Raw genomic sequence first — 18565 nt, forward strand, 5'->3', positions numbered from 1 at the left:
AAACCCCAAATAAAAGTTTTACACAGACGAAGCTCATAAAATGTTTGCTCTCTTTTTTGATGAAAAGGAGATGTATACAGCTATGTATCTCCCCCCAGGTAAAAATTATTTACATCAGGCTTGATAAACACAAGAGCTTTTATTCAGTACAAAAAGCAGAATTTAAGCTGGGATAGGGAACCTTTTTGGGGTCAGGGGCCACAGATCCATAAATAAATCATTCAAGGGCCAGGGTTATGGGGTCAAGGCAGCAGGGAGGGTGCAGAAGTAGGGCTGGGAATTGGGGGGAGGGTCTGGGAAGGAGGGAGGGTGCATGCCTGCATGATAGGAAGGATGAAGAAGGGTTTGAGGTCTGGGCTCTGGATGGGAGGGGTCAGAGTGGGGCTGAGGAGTCACTGAGGGAGGAAACAAAAGCAAGGTGCGGGTGGGAGAGAGGGCACAGGCGCTATCCAGAGGGGCAGAGTCTGGGCAACAAGGATGCACTTACCTTAGCAGCACTCCTGGATGCACATGGCTTTATGTTCCCTCTTCCCTACTCCCAAGCACCACACTTTGCTGCTCTGATTGGCCAGAATCAGTCAGTGGTAAGAGGCCTCCCTGGCAGGCTGCCCAAGCCAATGCTGCTCCCCCAGGCTGGGAGAAGAGCAGCAGAGCTCAGAGCTGCTTCCTGCCCCACTAACTCCAGATCAAGTTCGCATTCTGGATCCGTAACGTGACTTGTCTGACCAGGCCAGTGAGGTTCGAGGCGCCGCACCCCCCACCCACCATGGGCTGGATTCTACAGAGGGGAGCCCCAAGCTTCAGGGTCCAGATCCAGAAAAGCCAAGAGCTGGATTCAGACTACGGGCTCCCTACCTCTGATTTAAGTGACTGCAAGTGAAAACAGACAGATCAAAGAGTGTTACTAAGTCAAAATGAACAAAACATGCCAATTAACACTAACACACTAAGAACCTCGTTACATAAATTGCTTATTTTAACAGAAGTTCTCCTCATTCTTTTTCACAAGCCAGAAAGCCCCCTAGCTGGGGCCTAATCCTTCCCTCATTCAGTCTTAGATGTTTCCAGCAGACATCTTGGGTGGTTAAGTGTTGTCTCCTTGTGTTACCCTATGCTTTTGATTTCCCACCTTTACTCTTTGCCCAAAGTGGGAATTCTTTGTGTTCAGTTCAAACTATTCTCCCCTTGAATGGAGAAGTACAAAATCCCAAATAGGTTCCAGTATCAGGTGGCCTGACCACATGTCTTTATAGGACCACCTACAGTTTGGGCTTACAGGACAAACAAAGCCATTCATGGATTGTTGGTTCCCAGAGTCTAACTAAAGGCCCTATTTTGCACATTTAGAATTACAAAACAGATTCACACTTCATATTTCTAGCTTTACAGACAAGAATGATATACACACAGAGAAGAAGAATATATTACATATATGTATTCAGCAAATTGTAACTTTATAAATAAGTGACATGATGCATTTTGCCTAAAGTATCTGAGTTATGTATATTCATATACCAATATTCATAAAGTTGGGGGAGGAGTTTGACAGGGACATGACAACTATTTTCAAGCACATAAAAGTGTGTTACAAGGAGGAAGAAAAACTGTTCTCTTTAACCTCTGATGACAGGACAAGAAGAAATGGGCTTAAATTTCAGCAAGGAAGTTTAGGTTGGACATTAGAGAAAAACGTCCTGTCAGGGCGGTTAACCACTGGAATAAGTTACCTAGGGACACTGTGGAACATCCATCATTGGAGATGTTTTAAAAGCAGGTTAAACAAACCCCTGTTAGGAAGGGTCCAGGTGATGTTTAGTCCTGCCATAAATGCAAGGAACTGGACTAGATGACCTCAGGCCAGCAGCAGCCAGCGTGCCAGGTAAGGCGAGTGATTCAGGGACTGAGAGGGGAGAGGAAGGTGGAACAGATGCAGGGGAGTGGAGGGGGAATTGGTGCTACTGGGTCTGCCACAGAGGACTCCTATGCAGCTGCCCACGGCCCCTACTACCTGCTTCTAACACAAGTGACAAACGCCTCCTCCCCCCCGCAAGGCCCTGCTGCAGAGCTCACAGGAGTGCATGGTAGCCTAGGTGTGAGGGAAGCACATGCACGAATCTGTTGCCTCCAGTTACTAGCTGTGCTGAACCCTGAGCCCCAACCTGCAGCTAAGTTCAGCAGCCCTTATAGTGGGGCAGCACTCCCAACGGCAAGATGTCTGCTGCAACTAAGTAAGAGCATCCCAGTCCCCTTCCCAGGTCGTTAATTATTAAGGACTGTCTTGTAGTCACACGCATTGCAGCTCCTGAAGTACTAATTTTGTAACCAAATTTGAAAAAAAATGGCTCTTCTCACTATTTTGGTTGCAGACCCCTGCTCTAGCTGAAGTTCCCAATCAGTCCCCACAGACAGAGTATTTGACATTACAAAAACATGGATCACTAGGGTGATGTCCACTTCCAAAAAGGGTCATCACTGTACTGACACACAGAGACTTGACCACTTAGCAAAACACATGGGAATCACAATGTACACTATGGGAAACACCTGCTGGGATAGTTGTTGGGATGAAGCAAAATAATTTAATGTACTGTCTTTCCCATCACAAATGTTGCATGAGGATTCTAAGGACCAAGCATCTCACTCTCTAGAAAGATTTAAAATAAACAGCCATCTACAACACGTCCATTTTCTGCTTGTAGTTTCTGGAATCCCCAGTCTTAAAGAATGGCTACTCTAAAAACAAATTCACATAAAGAAATTTAGATATGGGGAAACAATAACCTTTTAATTGAAATCATGCCACTATTAGTTAAAAAAAATGTTTAGTAGAGCAGCACCCAAATGCCTTAATCATGCTGATGTGTCCATTGGGCTGAACACTCTACAAATATAACGTAAAAGCCAAGCTCTGTTCCAAGTGATACTTTCACGTAATCTTTACAGAGCCCTGCATGGATAAAAAATTTGTATCCACAACTATATCTACAAAATGAGCCATGGATATAAAATCAAAGGGTTGAAAGAGACCTCAGGAGATCATCAAGTCCAAAGCTCTGCTGAAACCAGGGCAAATCCCAACTAAAAATCTCAAGCCAAGACTTAAAGATCTCTAGAGAAGGAGATTCTACCACCTCCCTTGGTAACCCATTCCAGAGCTTCACTGCTCTCCTAAGTTTTTCCTGCTATTCAACCCAGACCTCCCCCACTGCAACTTGAGATCATTGTTCCTCGTTCTGTCGTCTGTCACCACTGACAACAGCCTCTCTGCATCCTCTATTCCAGATGTGGCCACACCAGTGCTAAATAAAACAGAACGGTCACTTCTATAGATCTGCTGGCAATGCTCCTACTTAAAGCACCCCATATGCCATTAGCCTTCTTGGCTACAAGGGCACACTGTTGGCTCATACATCCCACTTCTCATTCACTGTAATCCCCAGATTCTTTTCTGCAGAACTGCTGCTTAGTCAGTCAGTTCCCGGCCAGTAGCTGTGTTTGGGATTCCTTTGTCCTACGTGGAGGATGTGGCTCTTGTCCCTGCTGAACCTTCCCCGACATCCGTGGATGTGGATGTCTGCAAAATGTACAGGGTTCCTACATATTTACTTACCATCTTCCATGTCTTCTTCTGTGTTGTTATGTCCATCAGCCATAGCTACATTCCCATTGATGACAGGATTTTGAGTAATTCTTGGCGGATCATCTGTATCTCCAGCTAATAAGAAGAAAAATAATCAGTGACTTACTGTTTGTTTATATGGGAAAATTTTCAAAATGATATAAGCAATACCAGAAACAAGCACTCTTACCCTGCATTCTTAATCCTGAATAAGAGTGTCCATGTAGAGAAGTATTGCTATACAGCTATTAACTATACCACTATAGGTCTACTGGTAAATGTCCCTGTATAAACAAATCTCTGCTGACTAAGTATCAGATTAACACAGAACACATTTATTTATTTTAAATCCCAATAGAAGTATGTACTTTCCTATATGGCATTACATTTAATGGCCCAGATTGAGTTTTATTAAGTACAATACATATGTATTTAGCAATTTCTAAATGATTATTCATGGACCTTTCAAACTGCATACAGCTAGAAATTAAGTAGTTCCAATTCATAAATTAATAAATACTTTAATTTGCTCTAAGACGCCCTGAATGTGATTGCCATTTAAAAGGAAAAGCCAGCACTATAGCATATATTTAAGATCTTAAGGAGGAGCAAAATCCTATATTTCATTAACAAATATATAAAACTCTTTGCCAACTCTACCATTATCATTGCAAACAGATAATTTATGCACCTACAAAAATAGGATTCCACGAACTGTAAAAGGTACACTGTTTCCGCTCTTTTCCTTCCATAACATCTTGCCCATTCCTATACAGGTCACTCACATATACACTCATCCCTCGTTAAATGAATACTTTACTTACGAGTATTCACTAAAGCAAGGGACACATATACCTACCTTTGTTCACCAGGACAAGTGAACTCCCCCTGGCTAATACGAGCCTTACCCACCGCCATGCAGCCCCAACCTGCTGCAGCCTGAACCCCCCGCCAGCTCTGCAGCCCCAACCTGCCACAACCTTAACACCCCACTGGTTCCACGGCCCTGACCTGCCACAACCACAACACCCCGCCAGCTCCACGGCCCAGATCAGCTACAATCTTAATATCCCACCAGCTCCACGGCCCAAACCCATTGCAACCTTAACACCCGACAGCCCCGCAGACACAACCTGCTGCAGCCTTAACACCCCCACCTGCTCTGTGGCCCCAGCCTGCTGCAGCCTGAAACCCTGCTGGTCTCACAGACCCAATCTGCAGTGGCCTTAACCACCACCCCCTGCACCCAATCTGCAGCAGCTTGAACCCTGCCCCACAACCCGCTCCACAGACTCAACCCACCACAGCCTTGACCCCCTTGCCTGCCCGCCCCTTGGACCCAATCTGCCACGAAATTTTAACCCTCTCTCCCACTTATGGCTCCAAATTACCCCCAGCCTTTAACCCTCTCCAAGCCTCCACAACACACAGTTCACTTACCTTTTAAAAGCAGCACCACATGCTGCCACTCCTTCACCGAACAACAAGCACTTGGAATGAATCACAGACTTATACATGTATTTTAATGGGAACTGAGTGTCTGTTTTATGAGTTTTCACCTACGAGCAGAAAGCTGGGAACCAACTGTGCTTGCATAGTGAGAGAAGAGTGAAGTAAGAGTTCACATACAAAAAATAAAGCCACTACTTATAATCAGATTCAAGGGAACATACCCTTTTGCTTACAGGGAGGCCTACTCACTTCAGTAAGGCACTGGGCAGGCTAACTTTTTCTTGAGTAGATCTTCAGGATCAAGACTTAGAAAATGGCCCTAAAAGACAATGCCACACATGTGCTATAGATCAGAAATGGTGATATCTTCATATCTGAAGCTGGTGATTAAGATATACATTCATATAAATTTCTTCTTAAATTTAAGATTAAATATTTAGCTCATCAGAGTATTAGTCCAATTAATATAGTTCTTAACATTATGCTGAAACAGAACTCTCAAGTAACATTTTCAAGCTGTCTAAAACTATCACAATCAGAACATGGACACTATGCACAGGACACAGAGTATTATTTGTATTTAACAAGCTAACTTACAATTTTTAAACTGAATGTAAAAAATCCCTGCACAGGGCTATGAGAGCACAGAGGTGCATCCTGTAGGCATGCAGCTCGTCATGAGGAAACCCATATTAATTGCCAGAATATAACAGAATGAGGGCTGTGTCTACACTAGCCCAAAACTTCGAAATGGCTGTGCAAATGGCCATTTCGAAGATTACTAATGAAGTGCTGAAATACATATTCAGTGCCTCATTAGCATGTGGGCGGCTGCGGCACTTTGAAATTGTTGCGGCTCACTGCCGCGCGGCTTATCCAGACAGGGGTCCTTTTGAAAAGGACTGTATGGATGAGCTGTGGCAATTTCAAAGTGCCGCGGCCGCCCGCATGCTAATGAAGAGCTGAACATGTATTTCAGTGCTTCATTAGTAATCTTCAAAATGGCCATTTGCATGGCCACTTTGAAGTTTTGGGCTAGTGTAGACGTAGCCAAGATGTCATAAACAAACAGCATACAGGAGACTCACAGAAGATTAGGGTTGAGTCCAACCCCCTGCTAAAAGAAGGATCAACCTTAACTCAATCATTCTAGCCCGGGTTTATCAAGCCTTACCTTTAAAACCTCTACAGATGGAGATTCCACTTCACTAGGCAACCCATTTCAGTTCTTCACCACCCTCACAGTGAATGTTTTTTTCCCCTAATATTCAATCTAGACCTCCCTCACCACAACTTGGGACCATCACTCCTTGTTCTGTCATCTGGTGCCACTGAAAACAGCCTCTCCCCATCACCATCTACCTCCTAAACAGGTAGTTGAATGCTGCCATCAAATCTCCCATAAATCTTCTCTTCCAAAGACTAAATAAGCCCAGTTCCCATAGACTCTTCTCATAAGTCATGTGCCCCAGCCCCCAAAACATTTCTGTTGTTCTCCATTAGACCTCTGATTTATCCACATTCTTTCTGGAATGGGGGACCCAAAACTGGATCCAATATTCCAATACAGCCTCACCAGTGACAAATAGAAGGGAATAAGCACTTCTCTTGATCTGTTCACAATGCTTCTACAAATGCATCCCAACATGCCATTAGCCTTCTTGGCAACAAGGGCATGGTGTTGACTAATATCCAACTTCTTATCCACTATAATCCCCAGGTCTTTTTCTACACAACTGCTGCCTAGCCAGTAGGTCTCCAAACTGCAGCAGTGCATGAGTCTTTAGTGTAGGACTCTGTATTTTTCCTTGTCAAACCTCATCAGATATCTTTTTCCTCAGTCCTCCAATTTGTCAGGTCACTCTGGACTCTATCCCTACTCTCCAGTCTATCTATCTCTTCCCACAACTTAGTGCCATACACAAAAGAGAAAAAAAACCCTCTGATTTAAATCCAAGCAGTATGAGCTCATTGCCCTGTGAAGGCAAGTAACCTAAGGTGGATCCACTAATACCAGGTCTTAGCTGGCACAAGCTATGACATGGCATTCCCATGAGCTGAATAGGGTGGACTTGCCCAACAAGCTACAATTACATCTCAAACTCACTTGCTATAGAACAGTAAACCAAACTGAGATTCATAAAGAAAAAAATAGGCCAAGCATTTACGATCAATAAATCAACAGATATTTGTTTTGCAGCTCTCACATCCAGCACTATTCAGCCATTTTCCTTTGTATACGACAGACACTGCCAATTAACATACTTAGCATGTAGCCCTATGAAATCAACAAGTCATCCTCTCCACTAAATATTTCAGAGTCCTAGCTTTAAAGGATTCAAAGAAATGCAAATGACTCAATACACATAAATGACAGGATTTTAAAAATATTCTAACACTGTTTCTCTCTTACTCAGATAGGTGTTTGTTAACTTCAGTTCACTAGAAATGGAGCAGGAAATGAAGTCATCACATTGTTTCATGAATAAACACCACCGTGGATTTCAAAATACCCAACCCAATTAGTCAAGTATACTATACATTTGGCAAGCTAGTTAGTCGACTGCCTATTACCTGCACATGATCAAATATTGCCAAATATTCTAGCAAGAATGCCCTGGCTTAGGCATCAGTCCACCTTTTTCATTGCTTCATGATGCTATCTGCAAGCAAGCCTAATTAAATGTCTTGCTCATTCATGTTACTAAATTGCTAACACTACTTGTTGGTGAAAATAGTGAACTATATAAAGATGAATACCAGCATTCCCAGTAAGCTGAGCGCTTACATGGCCACCCAGGAGAGATTAAAATGCCGCCCAGCCAATTAGCAGAATGCCCAAAGTGCCCCCAACTAGTAGAATGTGTTTTAGCTGCGGTGCATATCCACACAACTTAATGCACATAACAATATGGATGGAAAAAACAGAGGGAATGTTGCTGAGCACCTTGATTGTCTGGAAATTCTGGAACAATCATTGTAGGTAAATGTGTCTTTGCATAGCTGGGGTTTACAAAACACATTAAGCAAATTAAAGCACACAATCCTTGATCAACGAGCTTACTGTCCAAGCTTATTAAAGACCATAAAAGTCTTAGGCTGGGCCTACACAGTTAGGCTGATGTAAAGCAGCTTTTAGTAAACCTAATTATGTCGGTGTATGCAATATAACCTTGTTCTGTCAATGCTAACACCCTGCCACACCAACATAATAACTTCAACTCCACAAGAGGTGTAGGGCTTGTGTGAGTACAGTTAGGACAGTGTCTATGTTCATCTGCTATTTCACAGATACTGACAAGAAAGCCAGGCACCTACAATCCAGCTGCCCTTGGATCCCCATTCCCAGACAGGCTGCTGCCTGGAAGCTCTCTATCTGGGAGCAGAGAGGCTCTCATGACTGTCCACTGCTCCCAGACAGGAGCAGGGAGCTGAGAGCTTGCAGGCAGCTGGGCTCCTAACAGGGAGTTGCATAGAGCTGAGCGCTTTTGATCTCAGCCCCACAAGCTGCCCCTGTTCAGTTGATGGAAGCACTCCTATAGTGAAGACATGTACTGCCTACAGGAGAATAGCATGGACAATAGCTACCACAGTAATTAGGTTGATCTGGGCCTGTAGTGGGGGCATACTATTATACTTTTTTCTTTATTGTCGCTACTGCTATAATAATTTATGCTTTAAAATATTTAGACCATTTTTACCAATATTTGACCAAATATTTTTGAACCAGTCAAATACACTTTTCTAGTAAAATAGTCATAATGCCACATCTTTATTTTCATCCATTCAAAAGCATTCTGAGTCTGTTTCAAGCCAGGATCTTAAAAGGCAGTCAGCCACTGAGCAAGCACTGTTACCTGTAATTAGTGCTTGACTATTCACGCAGCACTGACTGTGAAATCTGGACTTTTCTGTGCTTTTACCATATTCTAGACAGATTTCACAGGGGAGACCAACATTTCTCAAATTTGTGGGACAGGGACCCCAATGAGTTGCAGTGGGGTTGCAAGGCTTTTATAGGAAGTTTACAGTATTGCCAATCTTACTTCTATGAGGCCTTCAGAACTGAGCAACTGGAGAACAGTAGCTGTTGACCACAGTCCCAGCTCTGAAAGCAGCGCCCCACCAGCAGCAGCGCATAAACAACAGTGGCAATACCATAACATGCCACCCTTGTTTCTGCACCACTTCCTTGAGAGCAATGTAGCCAGAGTTGTGGTTGCTGACTGAGGGCCCAACTCTTGCAGGCAGCACCACAGATGTAATGGTGGCAATATCATATTATGCCATCCTTGCTTCTTGTAGTGGCTCTGCCTTCAGAGCTGGCCTCCTTGTCAACACCCACCACTCTCCTACTGCTCACCCCTGAAGGCAATGCTACCATCACCAACAGCACATAAGTAAGGTGCGAAATGAGAACAGAAGATCAGCCATTCTGAGTCAGACCGAAGCCTCATCTAGCCCAGTTTCCTGTCTTCCAGTAACCAATGCCAGGTGTCCCACAAGAATGAACAAGACAGGTAATCAAGTGATCCCTCCCTTGTCACCCATTCCCAGCTTCTGACAACTCCACCCCCACACCCCTTACAATATTTGTGTGACCCTACTCAAATAAACTTTTCAGTCAGAATCCCTACAATTATAAAGCCATTAAATCTGAGATTTAAATAACTGAAATCATAATATTTATTATTTTTAAAATCCTATTACTGTAAAATTGACCAAAATGAACCATGAACATGGTAGGTCCCTATCTATAACCAGTTAGAAAAAAACAACCTTTTTGCTTAAATAATTCAAAAGCACTTAAGCCTCACTCATCCAACAAATAATCAAGCTTTTGTATTTGTCAAAAATGAATGTGATCTACAGAGATTGTTTATCAATTTTTGTTTGCTAGAATCAGTAGAGTGAGACTAAACACCTATCTTGCAACACTTCAGGACAAACAAAACACTGAAGAAAACAGAAAAGAACATTTTGTTTTTGTGTAAAAGTTTCATAATTATGGAGTTACACATTTAAAGTGGGAATTCTTGGGAAGATGAAAGCTTATTTCAAAAGGACGGGACTACCTGCATTTCTCTTTATTTTTTTATTTATTTAAAAAGTGGATACACATAGTGGTTAACTATACAGATTTCATACCAAAACAATGAACACATTTCAGGACATGAACCACTTGGTGGAAATGCATGTCAGGTCTTAAATAAAGATAACCTTGCCCTTATAACACACTTTTGTATACATTGAAGCTAATATTCTACGTTCACAAGCATACTGTTTACCTTCAAAGGCTATTCAGCACCGTGGACAGAGCCACTTATTTTTCAAAATAAGCAAAATGAAAAACTATCAGGGGCAGAGGCTCAGATGCCCAAGGACTTCCTCCCTTGAAGGGCTGAACACTTACAGCACAATCTGCAGCCTTTCACTTTATAAGAAGATCTTTTCTGAGATGTTGAGTGTTGCACATTGCTTCATTTATGGTATGTACTTCATCATAGAGGCAAGAGTCACAGATAATCACTGACAACTCATTCCTTCTAATTAACTAGTAACCTAAATCCTCTGTTCAGTTATGTTCCCTAATTACACAGGAAGTTCTTCAAAAGCAAGCAAGAACACCTTAAATAAATTAGAACACAAATAAGATCTTAAAATCATGTAAGTCAGGAAACAAACAATGAACCATGATGCTGCATTATCCTTATTTTGCATTTGATAAAATTTGGGAAACTAGATTGTGCTACATGCACATTTGGAATGTATGACTTAGATTATGCACCAGATGTTGAACTCCACAAAAACACTGCAAACAAACCAAGAAGATACCCCTACTGGGATAATTAAGTTTCCCTTGATGCAGGGGGATCCCTTGGCTACTGTATAGCTAGTACAGTCAACGACAGCCCATTCCATTTCTTCATCTTCCAATCCTCAAACCAAAATTGAACAGAGAATTTGTGGGATGGGTAGGGAAAGACTGTTTGACCGGTGACAATTAGTCACTGCCAAGTATGATTGTGGAGCTGGAAAATAGCCTGCACTGTCACTACTGTACTTAGACCAACAGAGGATTTCAGTCTTCAGGGTTCTCGGTGGAGTACCTTTCACAAGGAATAAACTCACTAGCCTTTTTTAAAAAAAAACAAAAAACCTAGTTTAAGAAGAGAGACCTGGAATTTAGAAGTTCTGGCAGACAGGCAATATTGGCCTAGTGGCCAAGGAACTTGCATGGAACTCCAGAGACCTAGGTTCTGTTTCTGAATCTGCTAGAGGCCTACTAAGCAACCTTGAGCAATTAACTTCAGCTGTGTGCTTCAGTTTCACAATCTGCAAAATACAGATTACCATACCATACTTTCTTGAACCACTGAGACCCAGGCTGGAGAAAAATCAATGAATTTAAAAAAAAATCTATTTTTCTTTTTTTAATTTTTTGAATTTTGAAGAAATTCGTTCCCAGGGTAAAAAGGGAAAAGAAAGCGTAACCCATGCAAGATGATGATGCAGGACCTAGCTGAAAAGATCAAACATCATAAGGAAAACAGCTTATTAGGATACAATGATGTGGATGAAGATGTGGAAATGGCTGAGTAGATCAACTAATCAATAACTTAAATCACTTTGCAATGCATCACTCTTCAAGGATCTCTCTATGCCTTTTATTACAAGTGTGATTTGATACGTACAGTCTCAAGACTTTTGCTTAGCCATAAGTCTACTCCCTATTTTACTTCAGCATAACTCAGCTTTTCTTAGGGAACTCCATTCTATATTTGTTTTCTCAAAAAACAGAAGCGCCCATAAGTTCAATGGGACATACTCCAAAATTAAGGGCACTCTAAGCACAGTCAGTGTCAGCTTTTTTGGTAATTTGGTTTAAATCAAATTTTTGTTGATTTAAATGATGACATAAATCACTTTGATTTAAATCAATCCGCCCTGCTGAGATTTACATATGTTATAGGACAGCAATGTACAGTAAGGTCTTGACATTTGTGAGTGCCACGTTATTCTCAAGTGGCCTCACCTGCCCAGGGCTCCAGGCGGGAAGTGCTTGCAGCCAGCGCTTCCCCAGGGTCCCAGGTGGGGAGTGCCCACAGCTGCTGCTTCCCAGGGCTCCAAGCCCTTGCCCCATCCATTCGTGAAAATGAACATTTGCAAGGGTTCTAAACACAGAACCCTCACGAACATTGAGACCCTACTGTATTTCATCATTGTTGTTTATGAAGCAAATGGAATAATCAAACCAGAGTCATTCAAAACAGAACAGCAGAAAGGTAGCACTTTAAAGACTAACAAAATGATTTATTCAGTGATGAGCTTTTGTGGGACAGACCCACTTCATCAGATCAATCTCATTTCCAATACAGACTAACCTTTATAAGTACAGTCTGTATTGGAAATGAGATTGATCTGATGAAGTGGGTCTGTGCCCACAAAAGCTCATAACCACATAAATAAGTTTGTTAGTCCTTAAAGTGCTACCTTTCTGCTGTTGTGTTTTGCTGAAGTACAGACTAACACGGCTACCTCTGTTACTATTCAGAGTCATTCAGGTGATGACCTGAGCATCCTTGAAAGGTATACTTGATTACCATAGACCTACTTTTGGTTTCATCAAATTTGCATACATGGAACTGTCACATATGGACAAATTCACGTCATACTTCATGGAATGCACTTCTGTAAATTTTATTCATGCAGTGCCTGTATTCAGGTACCTTTGTGAATTTCCTATTAAAGAGACAATGTAAGAACAAATGCAGCCCATGATTCAGTGTGTACCAAAAAAACATTTTGCAAAGTGTAGGTAGGAAAAAAAAAAATCTAATGTTTGTTTATTCATTTCCAGTTTAGACTCCTTCCAAACATTCTATGGCAGTGTTTTGAACACAAATGTTCCAGACAATACACAACTCAAAAGTTAAAAGGCAGGAAACCTATACAACACATCAATATTTGAAATGAAACTGACCAAACTAATTTTCAATTTTGATTCCAAAAAGAAATGGTAAAAATAGAGAAATGTAACAGTAAAAAGTAAATAATACCATTACAATTCTTTTCAAAATTATTTTTGTTTTAATATTTTAAGATGGAGGTTCTCAAACTTTCTCAAAATGGGACAACATCTTAGTAGAGAGATTGCCCCTGCAGTCAGATCACCTAATTGCCTTCACAGAGCATCCCTATAATTCTCATCACAGTTAGTTCTGAATGCTATTTTAAGCTGATAGCATCTCCTGTTTTAGAAAAATCACAGTAAGTTAGAGGGAGGCTTTGAAGATACTGCTCCCCATTCTTAGGGCCTCTATGATTAGAAAGAGGAAGAATAAATAAAAGTGTCGGCATCTTCTAAATGATCATGTTTGGTGACAAGAGGTCAAAAAGGCATTTAATATAGCTAAAGAAAAAAGGACTACCATACATCTGTATATAGGCTATATAAAGATACGATATTATAGAAATATAACCTCTCAAAATATTAAACTAAACACACAAAGTTTTCTGGGCCTGTCTTTAGATATTATGATACATGAAAGTCTTAGGACAGTGTTTTTTGCCACTAGGCCGGCAAGCCAGCAGTGGGTCCACTGGACTCAAAGTGCAGCTCCTGTTAATCACGATCTCTGGTAACACAGTGGGGCTAGGGAAAGATGAAGCACGTCTCTGCACGCTGATCCTGCCTGCACGCAACGATCCCATTGCTCCCATGAGCCAGGAAAAGGGAACTATGGCAAACAGGGGTTGCTTGCAGAGAGGGGCAGCATGCAGGGCCACGTGTCCCTGCAGGACCATGTTGGCCCCTTCTTGGGAGCACATGGGACTGGAGTCACCTGAAGTAAGTGCTATCCCTTCCTGCACCCTACAACCCCTGCTGGAGCCAGCATCTCAACCAGCTCCTGTAGCCCAAGTCACTGTCCTGCCTCCCAGAGCCAGAATCCTGTACTCCCTCCTGGAACACAACATTGTCCCAGCCTGGAGCCTCCTCCTGCACCCAAACTCTCGCCCAGAGATTGCACCCCTCACCCTCTCCCTGTACTCCAAGCTCCTGCCCCCGGCTCATCCCAGAGACCCCTCCCACACTGTGAATCTCTTGACCCCAGCCCAGAGCCTGCACCACCTTCAAAAGTGCTACCCTCTGGCACAAACCAATGAAAGTAAGTGGGGGTGAAGCCACAAGCCATTCAAGGTTTCTGACCCAAATGGCCTATTTCAAAAGTAGTGAACAACAAGAAGTCCTGTGGCACCTTATACACTAACAGATATTTTGGAGCATAAGCTTTTGTGGGCAAAGACCCGCTTCGTCAGGTGCATCTAACGAAGCAGGTCTTTGCCCACGAAAGCTGATGCTCCAAAATATCTGCTAGTCTAAGGTGCCACAGGACCTCCTGCTGTTTTTGAAGATACAGGCTAACTCAGCTACCTCTCTAAAAACAGCAAAGAGCACTATTTTATGGAATGGTTTGCTGTCAGGACAACAATCTAGGAAGTAAGACTGGTGCTTGGTCTACACTACATGTTTTGGTTGGTCTCACACAATACTGAGCAATGTAGTTATAGCAACTTCACCCCCAACATGGACATCGGGATGTTGGCATGAGGGCTTCTGCTGTCAGCCAAGTTATTGCCTCTTGGGGAGGTGGAGTATCTACAAAGTTCTTCTGTTGGTGTAGACAGCATCTTCATTAAACACCGCAACTGCACTATGGGATGCCTATGTTTATGCTACACCAAAAGTCAACATAAGGTACACAACTCCAGGTACAAGAATAACAAAGATGAAATTGTCCTACTTTATAGTGAAATACAACACAGAGGGTCTACAACACAGAGGGCTGAAAAGAAGAACTCTTCTTTCAACTTAACTTATTCTTCTCATGGGGTAGAGTGCAGGGGTTGACTGCAGAGCACACGCTGGTTGATTTGGCAAGTCTTCACCAGATCCACTAAACTGACTGCTGGTGGATTGATCTCAGAGTGTTGATCACCACTACTGTGTCAATGTAGCCTGTGTGTAGACAGGCCCTTGATCTGTTAAGCAGTAAAGTAATACAGATAATCTTATCTGGATAGAAGCTATGAAGCCTGGCTCAACTATATAGTTTAAGAATGATGATACAGGAGACTATTCCTACTAGTTCAAGAGAAGTGGTAATGAGTTGCAACTACCAGAAACGTGCTAATTTGCAGGTTTTGTTTCTTACATGTGCCACATCTAAGATCATCAGGCATAAGAATCTTAGAAAACTCTGAACACAGTGTCCAATTTATGGACTTAAGAGTTTTAACCAGTTTCTTTATATAGAGGAGATACCCCCAAAAATAAAGAATACGTGGGCAAGAACCCACAAATTGAAGTTATGTGGATCAGAATTATAGAGCCTTATAAAATCAAGACATGTCAGAAGGAATTGCTTCTCAAGATAGATACGAACATTGAAAAACTTTATGGCATTGCTGCAAATAATACAAGTGAATATGTCATATGACTATGGTACCATGTGAATACATGGTTTTGGCAGATATAGCATGTTCACAGAGGAGAATGTGGAAAATTATTGGCTGCTATAACGACTGCAGATAGGAGGAGAAGAATGGACAGGTATGTACCAAAAGCATGCATCCACCACATCTCTGCCATTGGGAGAGCTGAAGACAAAGAAAAACTTGCAATCTCAGATGCTGGACAGAACAGCTTATCTATAGGAGCACATGAAATTTTCCAGTGTCAGCAGTTCCATAAAGCTCAAACAGCTGTTTGATATTTTAATTGGAGAGTGAAGACTGATGGGAAACAGAGGTTAATTTGGGTTTACTGTCTTACAAAGACAGTTGAAACTGAATGTTCCACAGCAGTTAGGCAGGATGCTAGGAGCTTTTTTCAATATTGGAAAAAGGTTCTTACAACAGAGTAAGACTTTCAGTGAACATTTTCTATTAAAGAGAGAAAGTTAAGTAATCCAGTAACAACAGTAAAGACCAAAGACCTGAAGCAGTATAGCAGGACAGAACACAGGAAGGCTGAGGAAAGATTACTAGAGAATGAAATAAGTTTTTAAAGGTTGACATTTTTCAGTATAAGTATGTCAAGCATGTTATCTGCAAAATACGTAATCCAGGTCTACCTTTCTACCTGAGTCTACATTTTGTTGGACCACTTGAAAAGGAACATCCTATGTTTGAAGGAACCAACAGATAATGCTGGTCAAGGTATTTAATGTGGAAGATCAAATCTAACTTCACAGACATAATACTGGTTGAAATTTTACAAAGCTACATTATGGCGATGTCTACACTAGCCAAAAACTTATAGCCATTCAAATGGCCATTTCGAAGTTTACTAATGAAACAGTGAAATACATATTCAGCGCTTCATTAGCATGCAGGCGGCCGCGGCACTTAGAAATTGATGCAGCTTGTCCAGACGGGGCTCCTTTTCGAAAGGACCCTGCCTACTTCTAAGTCCCCTTATTCCTATGAGCAGATGGGAATAAGGGGACTTCGAAATTGGCGTGGCTCGTCCAGATGGGGCTTCTTTTCGAAAGGACCCCGCCTACTTTGAAGTGCCGCGGCCACCCGCATGCTAATGAAGTGCTGAATATGTATTTCAGCGCTTCATTAGTAAACTTCAAAATGGCCATTTGAATAGCCATTTCGAAGTTTTTGGCTAGTGTAGACACAGCCTATGTGTTTAGAATAATACTTCCACATGCTTGCTTTTACTTCTTAAAGCTATTTGCAAATCCAGATGGTCATTTATAAAAACAGACACGAGCCAAAATCTCAAATGCTTGTGGAAATGTAAACTCTAAAAATCCATATTTGGTAATTTTAAGCATTGTTCTATTTTCCATCTCCTCACCTCCTACCAAAAATCCTCCCATCATGGGAGCTGATTATGATTACCACCAAAATATAGAATTTAAGAAAGATTTCATAATTTAATGTACTATTTGCAAATTAACTAATAAAGCAATCTCAGGGTTATGTCTACATTATGTCAGAGATGGACCTGGCAGGGGCTGATCCACCAGACATCAATTTATCATGTCATGCAAGAGCCATCAATCTCTGAGCTCACTGTTGAGGATGCCAGTACTCCCACAAAACAAGCAGAGTAGCCGGTGTTAATGGGGGAACAGTGGGGAGAGGAGGGTGGGATATGGAATGGACACAGGCAACACATCTTGAAAAACATCATTCCACGATAAGTGACCTCCCAAACAGTATCCACTCTGAAGTGGACAGAAGTTCAATAATGAGCAGGTTGAGCATCACTCTGGGAAATAGTGGGATAGTGAATTTGTGCACCAACAATCATGTAGCTACCCAACAGATGTCCTGAATCAGGATCTGCTTATAAAATGCCACTGAAGAGGCCTGTGCCGTGGTCTAATGGGCTTTCATGACCTGTGCTGGAGAGATGCCAACAAGATCATAGCATGACATGGTCCACTTTGCAATTCTCTGGGTGGAGATCAGCTGTCCTCTCCCTCCCGCCCCTGGCTCCACCACAGGGAAAAATACTTGGGTAGATCTCCAGAATGACGTGGTCTGATCTAGATAAAAAGCCAGGTCCTGTCTCACACATCCAACACTTTGTGGTCTCTCTCCTCACTTGATGCGTGGGGCTTGTGTCAGACAAATGACAGGAAGATGTCCTGGCCTGTGTGGAACATGTACACTACCTTGGGAAGAAAGGAAGAGTGTGGCCGAAGTCTTTATGGAAGACTGCGTATGGAAGTTTAGAGTCAAAGGCTTTAGTTTATGTGCAGGTATAGCTGGGAACAGAACTAGGGACAAGGAACAAAACTGAGGTTAGAAGTGGATGTGGCTGGGGGGCTGGCCAAAGCCACACATACATCACCCTGAAACATTACCTCTGTGCCCCACAAGGACTGCACTCCAGTTTTGTGGACCATTGGAATAGAGAGTGAAATAACTTTCCTTGGACTAGCCATTAAAAGCATATGAAAAAGCCTTGTAACCTACATAGGTCTACACTAACTCCTCTCCTCAGCTATTGCTACAAAAGCACCAAGGCCAACGGAGGAGTTTAAAAACCTCTTAAGTCTTGCCGATGCACATTCCAAAGATTATGATGATTTTGTTGAAGGCAAAACACTTAGGCTGGGTCCACACTCACCGCGGAAGATCAAATGCCTATGTGTTCCAGGGTGAAGGTCAACCCCAGAACTTCTTTTGAGTGGCATGGTATTAAAGAAGGTTGACGGGCAGAGCGCTCCCGTTGACCTTCTGCTATGAAGACAGGCACAGAAGTTGACAGCTGCATAGTTGATTTTTGGTATGCAACTGGCATACCAAAAATTGCGTAGGAGCCGTTGATCTTCCAGGTAAGCGAAGACGCAGCCTTAGTCGTATTCTACTGACACCACCCTGAGGTCATGAATACACATATGCTTCACTGGAAGGAGCATTCTGCTGCCAAGCAAAACCCCCTTATGGGAGATGGAAATATTT

General features: G+C 42.3%; 1 protein-coding gene across 2 annotated transcripts in view; it reads right to left on the reverse strand.

Moving 5' to 3' along the window:
* The window catches only part of USP7 (ubiquitin specific peptidase 7), a 162538-nt gene that overhangs the window by 123966 nt on the left and 20007 nt on the right, over positions 1-18565 (reverse strand). For both annotated transcript variants that reach the window (XM_075011292.1, XM_075011291.1), the window contains exon 2: positions 3611-3715. In XM_075011292.1, coding sequence (XP_074867393.1) covers positions 3611-3715 — 105 coding nt within the window. The remainder of the gene's footprint in view (positions 1-3610; positions 3716-18565) is intronic.

This window comes from Carettochelys insculpta, chromosome 16 (genome assembly GCF_033958435.1).
Source record: "Carettochelys insculpta isolate YL-2023 chromosome 16, ASM3395843v1, whole genome shotgun sequence".
Classification (NCBI taxonomy): Eukaryota; Metazoa; Chordata; order Testudines; family Carettochelyidae; genus Carettochelys; species Carettochelys insculpta.